At 38.3% G+C, this 18,228-nt stretch overlaps 1 protein-coding gene across 2 annotated transcripts; it reads left to right on the top strand.

The window, feature by feature from the left end:
* The first annotated feature begins 2,404 nt into the window (after positions 1-2,404).
* LOC135097633 (uncharacterized) lies at positions 2,405-16,010 on the top strand. Of its 2 annotated transcripts, XR_010265915.1 has the most exons (3): positions 2,405-2,562; positions 13,841-14,044; positions 15,017-16,010. XR_010265915.1 is itself a non-coding variant. In XM_063999588.1 (2 exons), exons 1-2 carry the CDS (start codon positions 2,497-2,499, stop codon positions 15,350-15,352), a joined length of 402 nt encoding a protein of 133 aa, XP_063855658.1. In that variant the 5' UTR covers positions 2,405-2,496; the 3' UTR covers positions 15,353-16,010. The 2 variants fall into 2 exon arrangements, 1 of the variants encoding a protein (XP_063855658.1); XM_063999588.1 differs by lacking the exon at positions 13,841-14,044.
* Positions 16,011-18,228: the final 2,218 nt, after the last annotated feature.

Below are 18,228 nucleotides of genomic sequence, written 5' to 3' on the forward strand. Positions count from 1 at the left end.
ACTCTGTTCGTGGACCGGCACCTTGGTGGGCCTTTCATATATATTGCAGATGTGTTACCCTTGGCCGGTGCCCCTCCTACATAAAAAAAAAAAAAAAAAGACCCAAAAAGATAACTCTCTGCTTTATTTCCTACATTGTACATTTTTCCTAGCCAGAATATAATAATAAGGAATACACGAGTATAAGTAAAAAATGAGACGCTGATTCTTAGGCGAGTAAAGAATAACGTTAGGGCAGTGTGCACTTGGTCGAAGATCTAGGCAGCTGTCTGGATCATTCTCATCAATTAATTAAATGAAGAGAACTGTTAATACTCTCAGATCATTTGTCATTGTCTAGTGAGAGTCATCAGTGAACTAATTGTGTTATGGCCCGCTGGTTTTCACGGCAAGGGTTACTTATGCGTGAGGTGCTGTGGCGGCTGATGGAGTTTCCTTCACGTTGTAATCGAAATGCTGCCCTTCCAATGTTTTTTTTTTTTTTTTTCATTATATTGTGGATAGAAAAGTGTGCAGTAACAGTGTTATTGTTGTTGTTGTTGTTGTTACTATTTTATATGTGTGTTTGAAGAAGACCAGCAAATGCAAAGAAAAAAAAAAGCGACACATTCGGCTGTCAAAAAGGTAAAATTGAAAGGGTTGTGTGTCGCGGCATAGCAATATTTGCCTCCATCTTATTCAGTGCACGACGGGAAAATTAATTTTGTGGCTCACATTTGGAACTTATAATGTGCAGATTGATTTCCGAAATAAAAGAGAAAACTGAAACTGGAGATCTTTTGGAAATAACAGAACAAATTAAAACTTTTGATAAAAATCTTCTTTCGTGCGTGTGATATTCCGACCGTGTTAATTAAGGATATACTTGCTCCCCGGCATCATACTTGTCACCAACACTGATCGCCCTTCCATCGCCTCTAATTGGAGTGTTTGGAGAGCGTCTCAGATCTTTTATACCGCCTCACTAAACCTTCGGCAGCCTCTCTCTTCAGATTTTTTTTTTTTTTTTTTTTTTTACATTCCCTTGTGAAGAGGCTCTGTCCGGGATATTTTACTTTGCTTGGATTTTAGATCAGTATTGGTCAGTATGCTGTTTTGAAGTAAATTAAGTCTGTAATCCTCAACTTTGTGTGTGTGTGTGTGTGTGTGTGTGTGTGTGGACACTGTGGAGAGTGGAGGGAATATTGTAAGAGTCAGTTAAATTCATGCCACAATTTTAATATCGGATCAATTCATTTTCTGCTAAACCTTTACTGTTTACAATGTTACAATATCTTGACAAATATGAAGTATATATGACATGTTACAAATGAGTATTTCATTGCTAACATGCAACGAGGGTGGATAATCCTCTCTCTCTCTCTCTCACACACACACACACACACACACACACACACAAGAATCGTTTCCTTTTATGTTAAGTGCTTCATATCTGTCTCGTTACAGTAACGTACGATAATGATAATTTCACCCTTGTTTTACAGATGCCTGTGTATAATTTGCAGATACACCACTAGTTTTAACATATTTGAATTCTTGCCTTAAAATAATGAAAAGTTGTGCGAAGGAAACAAGATATGAAGCGAATATTTTTGAGGATTCGAGATCGCACAACGAGCTAGTTGGAGCTACTGACGCTTTGTTAACCCTGAAATGACCATCCACCCTCATCCCTTCCTCCCTTCTCTCCTGGTTGATCAAGATGGACTAGAAATTAGGACCTGACTATGATATTCTCTGTTCTGCAACAGTAGACTATGGGCACCAGTTGTTTATAAGCCTGGATGTGTTTATGTTGAAAACGGATAGCAGTGACTAAACTCGATTACTAAGTCTGACGAGGCATGTGCGCATTCAGTAAGGTTTGCCATCACGATAAGCTTCACCAACTAGATAAAGATGGTTTATGTGATATCCACCTGGTACTAAAGCCACCTTGCGCTGCACTAAGTAATCATATGATGAGATAGCTACAAGAAGATGCTCCTAAATCATAGAAATTTAAGTTGTTGATCGAAGAAAATAATATATTGGTGCTAACTGCTCTTCTGATCTTGCTAACTGCATGCCTCCCCTCCTTCCGCGGCCTCGCTGCACAAGACTTTCTTCTTTCTCTCACTCCTATTCTGTCCACCTCTCTAACGCAAGAGTTAACCAGTATTCTCAATCATTCATCCCTTTCTCTGGTAAACTCTGGAACTCCTTGCCTGCTTCTGTATTTCCACCTTCCTATGACTTGAATTCCTTCAAGAGGGAGGTTTCAAGACACTTATCCACCAATTTTTGACCACTGCTTTGACCCTTTTAAGGGACTGGCATTTCAGTGGGCATTTTTTTTTATTAGATTTTTGTTGCCCTTGGCCAGTATCCTTCCTACATAAAAAAAAAAATAAAAAATGTACGAGCAACAGACCAGCGAGGATGAGAAATGGTGCGTGGCAGTGGTGAGTGGTGACCCTGGCCAGTCTTTGCTGGGGTGGTGCGTGAGGCGGAGTGATGCAGGGCGCGCTGGTGCCTGTGAAGGACTTTTGGCACAGAAATTTCGTATCGTCAGCATTGAGAGTATTTCAAATCCATTGTATAGTTGATAAGAATAAGTGGCTACAAACTGGCTATAGATGGTGTTTTTTTTTTTCTTGTTGTCTTGCAGAGGGAGTCACGTATAGGTCTACTAGCTTCTTGCAGCTTTCCTTATGTTCTTATGGTCTTTAAATAGGGAGAAACATGGCATGAGTTCGGAAGTGAGTGTGTGTAATAATAGTAATAATTATAAATAATAATGATAATTATAATTGATAATAATAATATCCGGTTTATTAATCTTGCAGCCTTATAGCTGAAAGTCCACATATTGCGTACTTATACAGTAATACACATACACATTTAACCTTAAGGAAGTATGTTACAAGTTGATACTTTGGGTGCCAGATGGCGCCGGTCAGCCTGGTAGACTAGGCACAGGATAGTCAGGTCACCCCTGTGTATTTTTCTATTCAGAGTTTGTTTATCCTACCTAGCTGCGGGGCACTAATTCCGATTTACACCAGGTACCTAATCACTGCCAGGTGAGCAGTGGCTACACTGCAAAGAAGTCCACCCAAAGACTTCTGACCTTACCCAGAATTCGAACCTGAGTCCTCCCGAGTATGAATCAGGCGTACCAACCACTGCGCTACCAACTGTGTGTGTGTGTGTGTGTGTGTGTGTGTGTGTGTGTGTGTGTAGTCTGACTTGAATGTAGCACATTCCCTAAATGTAAGCTAGTTTAGTGTGCAAATGTACTCCTGAAGTTACACCTTAATATTACACGACGTTTTCTGATGCTATGAAAAAAATCCACGAAACAGTCTCACATACCCGCCTGTCTTGTGATGACTTGCTATGTTATGGAAGCGTTCGGTCACTCACCTCTGAATAATCCACGAGACAGTCTCACATACCCGCCTGTCTTGTGATGACTTGCTATGTTATGGAAGCGTTCGGTCACTCACCTCTGAATAATCCACGAGACAGTCTCACATACCCGCCTGCCTTGTGATGACTTGCTATGTTATGGAAGCGTTCGGTCACTCACCTCTGAATAATCGTTGTTGCGTAATTCAAAGAACATATATTTCTGCTATTGTTCCCACTCCGCCTTTTTTAAATTGGCAGCGAAGTACTGCTTTAGGAGTCTGGTGAGGTCCCAGCCCAACCTGCCCCGGAATACTAAGTTTATTAGAAAAGTTTTGTCCCTGACTTGCTTGGTTTTGCCAGAAAATGAAAGTTTGAAATGAGTTCAGAAAATTTTATGCACATTTTTTTTCACATCCGTGTGTGTGTGTGTGTGTGTGTGTGTGTGTGTGTGTGTGTGTGTGTGTGCATACGCCCACATTGCTTGAACTATAACAACTACATTTAGCGTGGGGATCTACCATAGATTGAGAAAGGTCAGCGCGGGTCACCGGGTGGGCTGACAGGGATGACAGATCAGCCAGTAACCTCTGCTGTTTGGCCTCGTGTTTCATTAGGAAGGAAGTGAACACCGCCTCTATACGGATGTCATGTAACGGTAGCGATGGTAACGAGATCAGCAACCTTTTTGATAGATTTGTTTACTAGGTGGTGACATCCCTTCACAATTGGTGACGTGACTTGTTTTGCACAGGATGCAGATCAAGTGCATATGAGAATGATTACAACGAGAATAGCGATAATAATGAAGATTACTGACGTCATGATATTAACCATCGGATAATAGGTAATGGTAATATGGTAATTTGAGTAAGACTTGTAAGCTAAATTGTAGCTATTGGCACTTAAATCCTTGAAATATTCGATTGCGCGTTTTATAGTCAGAGTGGTTACTTTGAAAGTTATACCATAAACTTAATGCAAATGCAGCGAATGCAGGAGTTAACCAGTACCCTCACTTATTCATATCTTTTAATAGGTAACTATGGTACCCTGTTTCTTTTTTTTTATTTTCACCTATGACTTTACATTGAGAAATCGTTATTAAACTTGAGTTTCAGTGTTAGCGTTATTTCTATGACAGCAGAACATAAACGGACATTTTCCGGTTTTTGTGGCCTCGGCTGGTCTCCTCCAAGTATGAAAAAAATGTAGTGCATATATGTATTGTGATTATAGTAAAAATCACAATATATTAGAAATTTATTTCTATGTAAGGTCTGTGTTGTATGCAATATGTGATATGTAATATGTAAGTATCACTGAATAAGTGAACCACCTTGGCGTGGTTTATTTATGGGTTGTACTGTGGTGTTTTAGTTATAACTTCGTCTATGTTGGTAATTATGTTGGACTATTGAATTACATGAAATGCATTAGGCAGGGAAATTTGGGAATTAAGTGCATAAATGTTCGTACATGTTTATGTTTAATGTTTAATAGGATTGTAGGGTTGTGTTACTTTAGCCGGACACAGGCAGTGACTGACAACGTATCGTTGTTGTTTCCGGGTCTCAGAGGAGCCCAGCTTAGGCAGCGTGCAGACGTGTCAGAGGTGTGTCCAGGATCTGTATTTTGTGTCAAATATCTCTTTTGACTCTTTATGCAACGATATTCAGGTTTGGGTCAGTAGCAGGGTTAATTTGTATAGGTATTAGTGATTATTCCAGCGATGAGAGGGTGAGATAAATGAAACATGGCGGGGGTTCCGGTGGAGAATTTTGCGTCAGTTCCATACCTGTGGTGAGACGGTGCATCATTTGTATGTAGTTGTTAGGTGTATGTAGTTTGGTGAAGTGGCTGGTGTCCATGTGTTTGTCACTGTGGGACCTGTGCTGATTGATTCATGTTATTCGGGTCTTGTGTCGAAAGACGATGTCAGTTTGACTATTTTCGTCCAGCTATTTTCATGTATTGACTTCAGATAAAGAACAACAATTTTATGAGCAAACTTTAACATCCATATCGAAAAACGAAAAACGATATATATATATATATATATATATATATATATATATATATATATATATATATATATATATATATATATATATATATATATATATATATATATATATATATATATATATATATATATATATATATATATATACGGGACTGGCATTTCAGTGGGCATTTTTTTTATTGATTTTTGTTGCCCTTGGCCAGTGTCCTTCTTACATAAAAAAGAAAAAAAAAAAAGAAAAAAAAAAGAAAAAAAAAAAATATATATATATATATATATATATATATATATATATATATATATATATATATATATATATATATATATATATATATATATATATATATATATATATATATATATATATATATATATATATATATATATATATATATATATATATGTATATATCGTTTTTCGATATGATAATGATATGATAATATATATATATATATATATATATATATATATATATATATATATATATATATATATATATATATATATATATATATATATATAATATTATCATATCATTATCATATCGAAAAACGATATATATATATATATATATATATATATATATATATATATATATATATATATATATATATATATATATATATATATATATATATATATATATATATATATATATATATATATATATATATATATATATATATCGTTTTTCGTTTTTCGATATGGATGTTAAAGTTTGATCATATAATTGTTGTTCTTTAGCTGAAGTCAATACATGAAAATATATATATATATATATATATATATATATATATATATATATATATATATATATATATATATATATATATATATATATATATATATATATATATATATATATATATATATATATATATATATATCGTTTTTTGTTTTTCGATATGGATGTTAAAGTTTGCACATATAATTGTTGTTCTTTAAAGAAGAATATTGATGTCATTCGCACTTTAACTGGTTTTCAGTATGAATTTATTTTTCTACAAGAGACTTTTGTTTTAGAGGACAGACTTGGTGACAGATTTTGTCAGTGAGAAATGTGAGGGTGTAAGTGTGCAAGCTGCCTACTCTGGAAAGGCTCTTGTATCCAATGTAGGGAGGTGTGAAGGTGGACTGGCCTGTATATGGAAGAAAGATTTGACCTTTAAGGTAAAGGTGTTTCTGTTTGAGAAAAATTATATTGCTTTGCAATTACCAGTGGGTTATTTGAACATTGTTATAATAAATGTATATATGAGGAGTGTAACATGGGAAAGGAAGACACTTGAAGAATATCTTCACAGGTGGTTTGCCTTGGAACATTTCAAGTGTTTTAATCAATCATGATTTTAATTTAATTTTTATTTTAGGTGGTTTTGATGCAGATCCTTTTATAAGCAGAGCCTGGGACAACTTGGTGACCTTTTGTGAGAGAAATTGTTTGTGTTGTCTGGATTTTAACGTGATGGACGGTAACACTTTGATTTTTATACCTTACAGTAACTGCTGCTGTAAGTGGTTAGACCATATTGTAGGAGGAAGCTCAAAGGATGTCTGTGTCAACCATGTTAAGGCTCTGTATCAACTTGTCGGATCCGATCATTTACCAATGGCGGCAAACGTTCACTTGGGTGTCTAACAATGTCTGTAGCACTATTATAATTGAACATGGAAATAAGTGTTTTATCCAATGGGGGAAAAAAAAAGTGATTTTCCAGATGCATTTTAAAATATTATTGATAATACACAAGGCATTATGCCCTGCGAGGCACCTAGATGGTGTAGTGTTGGTTGCCAGAAAGCTGACCACCTTGCACAAATTGAGGAGATTGATATGATAATTGGTGGTAATGTTTTGTACTCTTCTAGTCATTATGCACAGCAGGTTATTGACAGGAACAAGTTCAGTGTAATACCAGGATGGAATAGACGAGTCAAACATTTGTATGCTAAATCACGGGACGATTATCAATAATGGCTAATTACTGGAAGAAATAGAAACTCTGATGAATGTCGGAAAATTAATATGAGTGGGAAAGTGTTCAAAGAGGCTTTGTCTTTGTGTGAGAAAAATGAAACGGAAGAAAGATCTGTCGCAATTCAAGAAAAAAATTGGAAACAAGAATATGAAAGAATTTTTGAAAGAGGTTAAGCAACAGTCTGATAAAACAAAGTGGTCTGGTGTTATTGACGGTGAAAATTATATTAATAATGTTATTGAAGTGTTTAGTAAGAGATTAATGAATGGTGGTAACAGTGATTGTACAACAGATAAAGATGAGGAATGGCTTTTAAATAAACTGAAAGTTACATGCAATGAAAAAGAGAAGTTTGATATGAAAACCTCGCTTCAATCATTAAAAGTGTATATTAAGAAACTTAAGGATGGAGTGGCCATGATGCCTCTAAATCGAAGTGCATTGTTTTTCACAGTAAGGCTAAAATTACAACTAACGACAGCAGTCGTTAGTTGTAATTGTGAATTGAAATTGTGTTGAAATTGTGAATTGCCAGAAATATCTGGCTCACTGGCTCACTCATAGTTTTGTGATAAAAAAAAAAAAAAACATGTTCAAATGAAATTAAACAATACTCAAAGGTACTTGAGACTTCCATCACCTTAATCTCATGCACTTTATATTTCTCCCTGGAACCATGCTAACTCTCTTCTCCAATTAACCAAAAAACTCCTACATCAATAGAAAGTTTCAAAATCTTTCAAGATCTAACTCCCCTCATGACTTCTGCCACCTAGCCAAAAACATCTCCAATAACTTTGCTTTTTCATTTTTCCCACTGCCATCTCATCTATCTCTAAAGCTGAACTCTTCGCTCAAACCTTTGCTAAGAACTCTACCTTGGACGATTCTGGGCTTGTTCCTCCCTCTCCTCCACCCTCTGACTACTTTATGCTACCTATTAAAATCCTTTGCAATGATGTTTTCCATGCCCTTGCTGGCCTAAACCCTCGGAAGGCTTATGGACCTGATGGGGTCCCTCCTATTGTTCTCTGAAACTGTGCATCCGTGCTTGTACCTCGCCTAGTCAAATTCTTTCAACTCTCTCTGTCAACATCTACCTTTCCTTCTTGCTGGAAGCTTACCTACATTCAGCCTGTTCTTAAAAAGGGTGACCGTTGTAATCCCTCAGACTAACGTCTTATTGCTTTAATTCCCTGATTATCTAGATTTTTAATCTGTTCTCAACAGGAAGATTCTTAAACATCTATCACTTCACAACCTTCTATATTATCGCCAGTATGTGTTCCGTCAAGGCAGCTCTGATGATCTTCTGGCTTTCCTTACTGAGTCTTGGTCATCCTTTTTGGAGATCTTGGTGAAACTTTTGCTGTTGCCTTGGACATATCAAAAGCTTTTGATAGAGTATGGCACAAAGCTTTGATTTCCAAACTACCCTCCTACGGCTTCTATCCTTCTCTCTGTAACTTCATCTCAGGTTTCCTTTCTGAAAGTTCTATTACTGCTGTGGTAAACGGTCACTGTTCTTCTCCTAAATCTCTTAACAGTGGTGTTCCTCAGGATTCTGTCCTGTCACTCATTCTCTTCTTATTATTCATCAATGGTATGAACCAAGCTTCTTGTCCTATCCACTCCTACGCTGATGATACCACAATGCACTTTTCCACGTCTTTTCATAGACGTCCAACCCTTCAGGAAGTAAACAGTTCACGTAGGAAAGTCACAGAACGCCTGACTTCTGATCTCTCTAATATTTCTGATTGGGTCAGAGCAAATTAAGTATTGTTCAATGTCTCAAAAACTCAATTCCTCCATCTATCAACTCGACACAACCTACCAGACAATTATCCCCTCTTCTTCATTGATGCTCAACTGTCCCCTTCTTCTACGCTGAACATCCTCGGTCTGCCCTTTACTTATAATCTAAACTGGAAACTTCACGTCTCATCTCTAGCTAAAACAGCTTCTATGAAGTTAGGTGTTCTGAGACGTCTCCGCCAGTTTTTTTCACGACCCCCAGCTGCTAACTCTGAATCCGTCCTTATTCACCCATATATGGAGTACGCTTTACATGTACTGGGAGGAGGAGGAGTTCCACTCATACCGCTCTTTTTAGACAGGGTGGTATCAAAAGCTGTTCGTCTTATCAACTCCTCTCTTCTAACTGACTGTCTTTAGTCTCTTTCTCATCGCCGCATTGTTACATCTTTTGCTATCTTCTACCGCTATTTTCTTGCCAACTGCTCTTCTGATCTTGCTAACTGCATGCCTTCCCTCTTCCCGCAGCCTTGCTGCACAAGACTTTTTGCTTTCTCACACCCTTATTCTGTCCACCTCTCTAATGCAATAGTTATCCAGTATTCTCAATCATTCATTTCGTTCTCTGGTAAACCCTGGAACTCCCTGCCTGTGTCTGTATTTCCACCTTCCTATGACTTGAACTCTTTCAAGAGGAAGGTTTCAAGACACTTATCCTATAATTTTTGACTGCCAGATCACCAGAAATACATTAAATACTGCTTCCGCTCTGATGCTGTTGCAGTTTCTAATTCTTTAATTCTTTTGATTCCAGTTCTAATTATTCTAATTCTAATTCTTATTTTAATTTTTCTAATTGTAATTATAATTCTTTAAATCAAATTTTTCTTATCCTTTTAATTAAAATTATAATTCTTCTGTTTCTAATTCTAGTTATTCTAGAAAATTCTAATTATTCTAATTCTAATTATTCTAATTTTAATTTTCTTCAGTTTTATTCTTTTAATTGTAATATATTTTTAATTGTGATTCATTTTTTTTTATTGTAATACATTTTCCTAAGTCTACTTGTTCTAATTCTAATGCTTCTAATATATTTTTAATTGTGATTCATTTTTGTTTTCCTTATTGTAATACATTTTCCTAAGTCTACTTGTTCTAATTCTAATGCTTCCCCTGGTGGTGTTAGTGTTGCCGCTTATTTTCTTAATTGCAATTTTTCTACTTGTAATTCATTTTTCTCATTGTAATTACATATTTTTAATTTTAATCTTTCCCTCGGTGGTGTTAGTGCTGCCGCTTCATCCTCTTCCATCTGCTGATGGTAGTGTTTCTGCTGATCTTTGCTCCTGACCCTGGCAGTTACATAGATCACTGAACTGACCCTATCCTAAGCTATCCTAAGCTCTCCTAATCTGACCTTAACTGACTGAGTGTGTCAGTTTGGTGGTCTTTGTAGTTGCCAGGGGGGTCCAAGTGGTGGAAGCATGAGAGATCAGAACACCTTCCTTGCTCCCCTGGGCAGCCCCATTACATGGTTTTGGAGTGGATGCTCTGTGAAATTTTTACCAAGTTCCGAGTGGGGGTTCGAACCCATGCTTCCCTCCCGCCAGACTTGTAATGCATCACTCTACCCACTAAGCCACGAGGACCCAACAAATTAACTGTAAAGTTTGTCTATTTCCTCATCTTATGTTCGCGTTTATTGAAGAAAAATACTGTTTATTATGATGCTAATAATTTTTATCAGGCCATCTTTTATGTTCTTTTATTTTTTGTATGATTTATAGGGATTCGAACGCTGGCGCCCTACATCTAAAGTTCCGAAGACTGTCACTCTATCCACTGAACCATGGGAACCCCATAGCTATAGAGAGTAAAGAAGATATATTTGAACACAGTATTTCCCTAACTGTGTTCGTGCCGCACCAAAAGTTCAATAAGAATTACTGCTATTGTTTTTAATGTGAATATTTATATTAACAACGATAATAAGATAGAGTTAAGTACTGTGGACTGTTATGGGAGTATCAGTCATGGAGTGAAAATGGTGGTAGGGGAAATTCAAGAACTTTAGAACGGTCGGCAGTCCTCGGATCTGGAGCCGCCTGTGGGAACCCGCCCCTGTGTTGTGTAGTGACTGGCACACGTGCTGCACCATCACCGACACAACACACCATTACACCTGTGTGTGTGTGTGTGTGTGTGTGTGTGTGTAAGATTTTGATTAAAATATTTTATTTATTTCTTCTGTATTATTATGTAAGTATAAGAATAACTTCTACCACATTTTCCAGTTTACATTTATACGCCAGTGATGCAATTACTGGTGACCGGAAATATATGGTATGAAGTCTTGCGGTGCCTTTGTTTCTTTATGTTGTGTACATATATCACTTTTTCTTTTCTTTACTACTGCAGTGGAGCGCTGAGGGCAGATCTGTCAGTCCGTCCAATAATTTGATGGAATCAGACCACAAAACACAAAAACGTTCACGGAAAGTAATAGCAGACGTCAAGGACAGAAAACTGATGAACAACGCTGCATGTTCCGCTGCTGTGTTGCTGTGTTGTACCAGCGGCAGGAACACTGTATTTAAGTTTGCTTTATATTAATAGGCTTGAGGGAGAGTTCAATTAAAGCACTATTTACAGGAGAATTCACCCGTTGCGGGAAATAAAGTAACGTGATGTTTGTGAGTGTTTCTGAGTGAGGCACTCTGCGTCTCTGGTTACTGGAGGCACGTCACGAATGTTGCTGTGTCTTTTTAAGCAATAAAACAGCGACACCACAGCACTTAGTTTTTAGAGTTTGTTTTGAGTTTCGTGCTTTGAGTTTCGTGCACTCACTCACACAGCACTGAGTCCATCGAGAGACGCCAACAGTGTCGATGTGGCTGGCCCTCCGCCGCACGCTGGGGCTCGCTCACGCAGTCACTATCATTCTGCTTTCTCGGTATGTTACCAGTTTATCTAATTATTCATAGGGGAGGGCTGGAAGGGGAAGAGGGTACCGGCTGCAACGCTCTGAAAGACTTGGGGAACCTGGGGTATCCCGCCTGTCCGGTGTTTGATGCCGCGATATATACTTTGATGATTCTTTTCAATAATGAAACCAATTATGATTATTACTGTTTTCTTCATAAAAGGAAGGTTTGGTGAGGTAGTGACTTTCCATCCCCTTTGTGAGTCCCATCCCGTGTGGTGGTGGTGGTGGTGGTGGTAGTGTCTGTTCACTTTTTTTATTTTTTTTATTTATGTGGAAGGATAAAATGTTCTTGGTAATCTGCTTACAATGTATATAAGAAGAGCAGTTATAGAGAAATGTGTTTTGGTCAAGTACGAGTGTCCTTCACTCCGTTGTTTAATGCCACGATGCCGTACACTCACGCTGGCTTGCTGTGGCTCTACTGCCTCAAGTGTTTGTCTTTATTTGTATGTTACTTCTTTTTTTTTTTCTTCTCTTCCAACGTCCCACACACACACACACACACACACACACACACACACACACACACACACACACACACACACACACACACACACACACACACACACACACACACATCATCCGCAGAGCAGGACGAGGGTGGTGAGAGCTCATCATTTCCTTGATCTACGGATTAGCTTCTGGAGAGAGAGGGGGGCGGAGGAATAAAAGCTACAAGACCGTGAGAATGAGAGAGAGAGAGAGAGAGAGAGAGAGAGAGAGAGAGAGAGAGAGAGAGAGAGAGAGAGAGAGAGAGAGAGAGAGAGAGACGACGGGGGGGGGGGGGGCGATGGAGGTGTAGGAGATATGAGAAGCAGAGGGTGTGGGAGAGAGACAGGAGTGGGGAATGTGGAAGGGGAGAGGAAGAAGGCAGTCCCAAGAGTCACGTCAGAGGGCAGCCATAGCCAGTGACATCTACCACGAGAAAAAGACGACAGATGTCCCTCTTGTTAGAAATATAGGTAGGAAAACTGCTTCATTAAATAGAGAGCCGTGCGTGCGTACAAATTAATGAGGCTGAGAAGAAAAGATTAGGAAAAAAGTTAAATCATTCAACTGAACATTTTTTTCCTACTGTGTGTGTGTGTGTGTGTGTGTGTGTGTGTGTGTGTGTGTAGCAACAAGGTCGTACATACGTGTATAGCATTTTTCCAATGATGTATCATCACCCCCACCACCACATCACCACTACCACCAACAAAAACAACAACCATTATCATTATTGCTATTACTATTATTATTACTATCATCATTACAACTCCTGTAATTACCAGGCCTGTATGAATTGTCCCATTCCCCCCGCACATCAAACGACCCTCCAATGGACGCGTTAACACAAACTTTGACGCTTCATTGCCGTTTATTGAGCCGACCAATGAACAAATAGGAAATATGTATGTACACTATACTGAGTCACCGGGATAGAAAGTGTAGAGGAAGGGAAGGGAAGGCAAGGGTTGGGTTATCTGTGTGTGTGTGGGAGAGAGAGAGAGAGAGAGAGAGAGAGAGAGAGAGAGAGAGAGAGAGAGAGAGAGAGAGAGAGAGAGAGAGAGAGAGAGAGAGAGAAAGAGAAGGGGGGGAAATTAGAGATATGGGAAAAAAAAAGGCATCTCATTTCCTCCTCCTTCTCCTCCTCCTCCTCCTCATCCTCATCCTCCTCATCTTCATCTTCTTTCTACTCTTGCTTCTCTTCAGCTTGTATCAACACGCTCCAGATGTCTTTTAGGGAGAGGAGGAGGAGGAAGAGAAAGACAAAGGAACACAAAGAAGAACTAACGACAGCAGACCAGAAATATCTAACACACACTAAGAGAGAGGAACACAAAGGATGAACAAACAGCAACAGACCTGCTGGCCACAACGAGGATATTTGTGGCCTACTACACTGTCGGATATAAAGTGAGTGACGCGTAACAGGTGAAGGTCATCGACACTTGGATGTTAGTGAGTTACGTTAACCTTTCACTGAGTCACCAAACAATTAGCAGCACTAGAGGCAATGCGTGAAGTCTTTATAAGCATCTATGAAAAAGTTAGCGATGAAAAGAATACATTTTGCAATTTCTTTCCAGTTCAAAATGGCTGTCGATCGAGTAAAGGTGTCTCAGATTGACTGGTGATTAGCGAAAGGCGTACCTAGTGGAAGTCAAAGGGTTAACGATCCGATTAAGGAGGAATGTTTTGCTTTTAGCAGTTGTTTTAAGAATGCTGCGATTATTGTTTTAGTTTGAGTGATGAATAGTATAGTAACCATCTCTCTTATTCTCCGCTGTGTTCCCTCCAACTTTTCCACGCACGCATTATTCGAGATGGGGTCTGGCTACAGAACTGTAGTATTAGTATTACCTCTCTTGAGTTATTTTGTAAAGTTCATCCCATAAAGTCAATGAGTTTACTAGCAACTTTAGATATCTGTGGCGATTGTTTGCCAGGCGTTAGGTCGCTTGACACTGGCACACCGCGATCTTACTTTTCTTGCTTGTTGCAGGAACTTCTTCTTCTTCTTCTTCTTCTTCTTCTTCTTCTTCTTCTTCTTCTTCTTCTTCTTCTTCTTCTTCTTCTTCTTCTTCTTCTTCTTCTTCTTCTTCTTCTTCTTAATGATATGTATATAAGTGTGTGGTGCTTTGTCTGGACCACCTCCTGTGGGACTGGCAGCCTGGCATATAGATAGACGGATTATTATTACAGCACTATTCCTACCATCACCACCTGTTATTACTAAAAGTCTTAGGATATCAGACACTCAAGTAAACCTAACCTTCAACTTTATTCCCTTTCACTGACAACACTGCAAAGAAAACCACTCTTGGAAACACCAGCTCCACGTCCATCACAGGGAAAAGTACAACACCACCACCTCTTCTTACACAGGTTCGAGAGCAGCTGCTGGACATGACGGAGCAGAAATGCCACGTGTACCTCGGTGGGATCCAGACCATGCACTACAGAACATTCGAAGACAAGATAGGACTTCCAGGAATGCTGGGCACTGTAGTAGGGGATGTGAAACCCTTCTGTGGGAGCCGGAAGATAGGACTTCCAGGAATGCTGGGCACTGTAGTAGGGGATATGAAACCCTTCTGTGGGAGGCAGGAGGGATGTGTGACAGTGTTTGGGAGGCAGGAGGGATGTGTGACAGCATCTGGAATGTGCAGGCTGGGTGTTGAAAGCTATGGGTTAGAGAGTTTGACCTCCACTGAAGTGTAAGGGTGTTGGAACTTGTTAGGGAAAGGATGAGAAGAGAATAAGAGAATAAGAGCAGGCAAGGATGGAGTGATGGAGTCTGTGACGGAAGGGATAAGAGGTGAATGAGAGAATTTGAACAAGTAAGGATGGAAACAAATAAAGGATGGAGTGATGGAGTGTGTGAGGGAGAGGATAGGAAGGGAATAAGAAGACTTAAACATGCAAGGATGGAAATAAATGAAGGATGGAGTATGTGAAGGAGACAAGATGAGAGAAAGAAAATTAGAACATTCAAGGTGGAAACAGATAGAGGATGGAGTGATGGAGTGTGTGATGAAGAGGAAGAGGACAAGGGAAGAATCAGAGGGTTGGAGCATGGATGGAGGAAATACAAGGACAGGAATAAACAGATGGATAAATGAATAGAGAAAGTAAAGGAGGCTTGGAAAATATTAAACTGTTGAGGAAATGTAGGAGAGCTGGAAAGTACTTGATAGAATAATGACATTACAAAAAGTAATTAGTGACGTGACAGATCTGGTGATATAAAAGAAGTTGAAAATGAATGAAAATATTGATGATGCTATTGTTAATGATGTGTTGATTGTAATGCAGCACAATCTGCCACCAGGAAAGCCTTTAGGTTGTTGAGAAATGAGCCAAGAATCTTCAAGGAGACCGCATCAAACAGTATGCTCAACGCTAACACCTATATATATGTGAGTAGAAGTAGTAGTAGTAGTAGTAGTAGTAGTAGTAGTAGTAGTAGTAGTAGTAGTAGTAGTAGTAGTAGTAGTAGTAGTAGTAGTTGTTGTTGTTGTTGTTGTTGTTGTTGTTGTTGTTGTTGTTGTTGTTGTTGTTGTTGTTGTTGTTGTTGTTGTTGTTGTTCTTGTTGTTGTTGTTGTTGTTGTTGTTGTTGTTGTTGTATATAGATATAAAAAAAAAGTAAAAAAAAAACATTTATTTTCTTTATAAAATATATAATATCAATTGTAATTCAATCTTTTTCTTCATTTATTGCTGTAGATAATGTCACTAATTACTATTACTAATGTGTTATATCTAAATAGAAGTATAATTCTGTAAGTCATTATGCTATTATTATTTTGTTGAAATTATTATTATTTCCCACAAATGTTCCAGTTATATTACTCATGTATATGTATGTATGTGTGTATGTGTGTATATGTACGTGTATGTATATGTATGTGTATATGTATGTATGTATGCTTAAGTGTATATGTAAGTATATGTATGTGTGTATGTGTGTGTATATGTATACGTGTGTGTGTGTGTGTGTGTGTGTGTATTACCGCCAGCAGGCGGCAAAGGTTGATTCAGACCTACACGACATCAACTACTACTACTACTACATCAACATTATCTCAACACCGACCGTACAAGAAACTCGCTGACTTAGGCCTCGTCTTGATCCTCGCCCTCACCGCCAGGTCCTTTCCTTCCTCAATGACAAACTCGCTTGCACAACAACAACTGCTTTCACTCGCTTGATGGTAACAATGTGTATGTATGTGTATGCATGTAATTAACGTTAATTTATATCTTTTTGTGTGTGATTATGTATATCTTTGAAAACGATCATTCACATCAAAGCGTGATTGCTCTCTGTGTGACAATGGCTCAACTCAAGCAAGTCTGCACGAGCTGCGGCTCAACACACTTTGCTACAAAATGCAAAGGTTACAGTAATTCTTGTATTAATATTATAAAGCAATAAACTTTACTTACCTACACACACACACACACACACACACACACACACACATGAAAAAAAATATATATATAAAGAAATTATTTGGAATCGTTCAGTTAAACCCCTAAGGAGTAAAAAGAAATTCGAGGGATTATTTTCTGGAAAGGAAAAAAAAATAGGTAATTTCAGAAAGAAAGATTAAAATATATTGAAAAGAAATAGACTAAAATATGTTATTCCTAAGAAAAAAAAAAATGTACTTAACGATTTTTCTATTTATTTTCATTGATGTAATAGAAAATTCCTTAATATTTCCCACCTACTCGAATTACTCTTTATCAAAACTGTGTAACGTAAAATTTTTGTCTTGTTCGCACCGGTGTAATAAACATAAATCCTGAATATTAATTACCTAGACCATGTAATGAGTGAAGAAATACGCCACGCCGTCAGTAAAAGCACAGGCCACCGTGACGACCTCGCACCAGTCAAGATAAGAAGACTGGGAAGTGGGAAGGCCATGACGCAACACCCTGCTGCCCTTCCACTGCGGTATGCAACAATTCACAACACTGAAAACAATGTATGTTCTCCTCATAATCATCTACAGGAAAGGGAAGGCATTAAAAAAAAAAAAAAAATTTTGCAATTTAGAAGAAAATATATCTCGGAGTGGTTAGTGATTAAAAGATGTGTCAAAAGGGTGAAAAGGATTACAGACGCTCAGAAGACGCATTCCAGGGAGGTGGAAGGCGAGAAAGTCTGACCACTCCTCCTCCTCCTCCTTAAAAGAACATGAGAGCATAAGAAAATAGGGAAAGTTGTAAGAAGCCATCAGGTCTACACGTGGCAGTCCCTGTACGAAACACACCTACCTATTTCCACCTATCGTCCCCATCCAATCCAACCCTTCAAACTACCGCCTTATTGCTGACAGGCCAATTCCAGAGTCACCCTTTTTCCTCTTGCTAGCTGACCAACAAAAGTACTTTAGCCGTCGTCAGGTTCCACAATCAACTTTGCCCACTGCTTTTCGTTTGGGAGAGTACCGAAAATTGGAGCTGGTAAGGCAAAAGGATCAGTTCCAGTCTTTTCATAAGCTATCAACCAAAAACGCTTCCTAAGTTGGTAAGCTCCCGAACAAATAAGAGGAGTGTTTCGTTTGAATAGCTTACGAAGAGAC

The sequence above is a fragment of the Scylla paramamosain genome, unplaced genomic scaffold (assembly GCF_035594125.1).
Source record: "Scylla paramamosain isolate STU-SP2022 unplaced genomic scaffold, ASM3559412v1 Contig27, whole genome shotgun sequence".
Classification (NCBI taxonomy): domain Eukaryota; kingdom Metazoa; phylum Arthropoda; class Malacostraca; order Decapoda; family Portunidae; genus Scylla; species Scylla paramamosain.

Bases quoted from the DNA above. Each gene is read 5' to 3' on its own strand.
- LOC135097633 (XM_063999588.1), top strand. From the start codon at position 2,497: ATGCAGGGCGCGCTGGTGCCTGTGAAGGACTTTTGGCACAGAAATTTC. The intron at 2,563-15,016 runs GTATTTCAAATC...CTTCTTACACAG, and splicing joins TCGTATCGTCAGCATTGAGA to GTTCGAGAGCAGCTGCTGGA.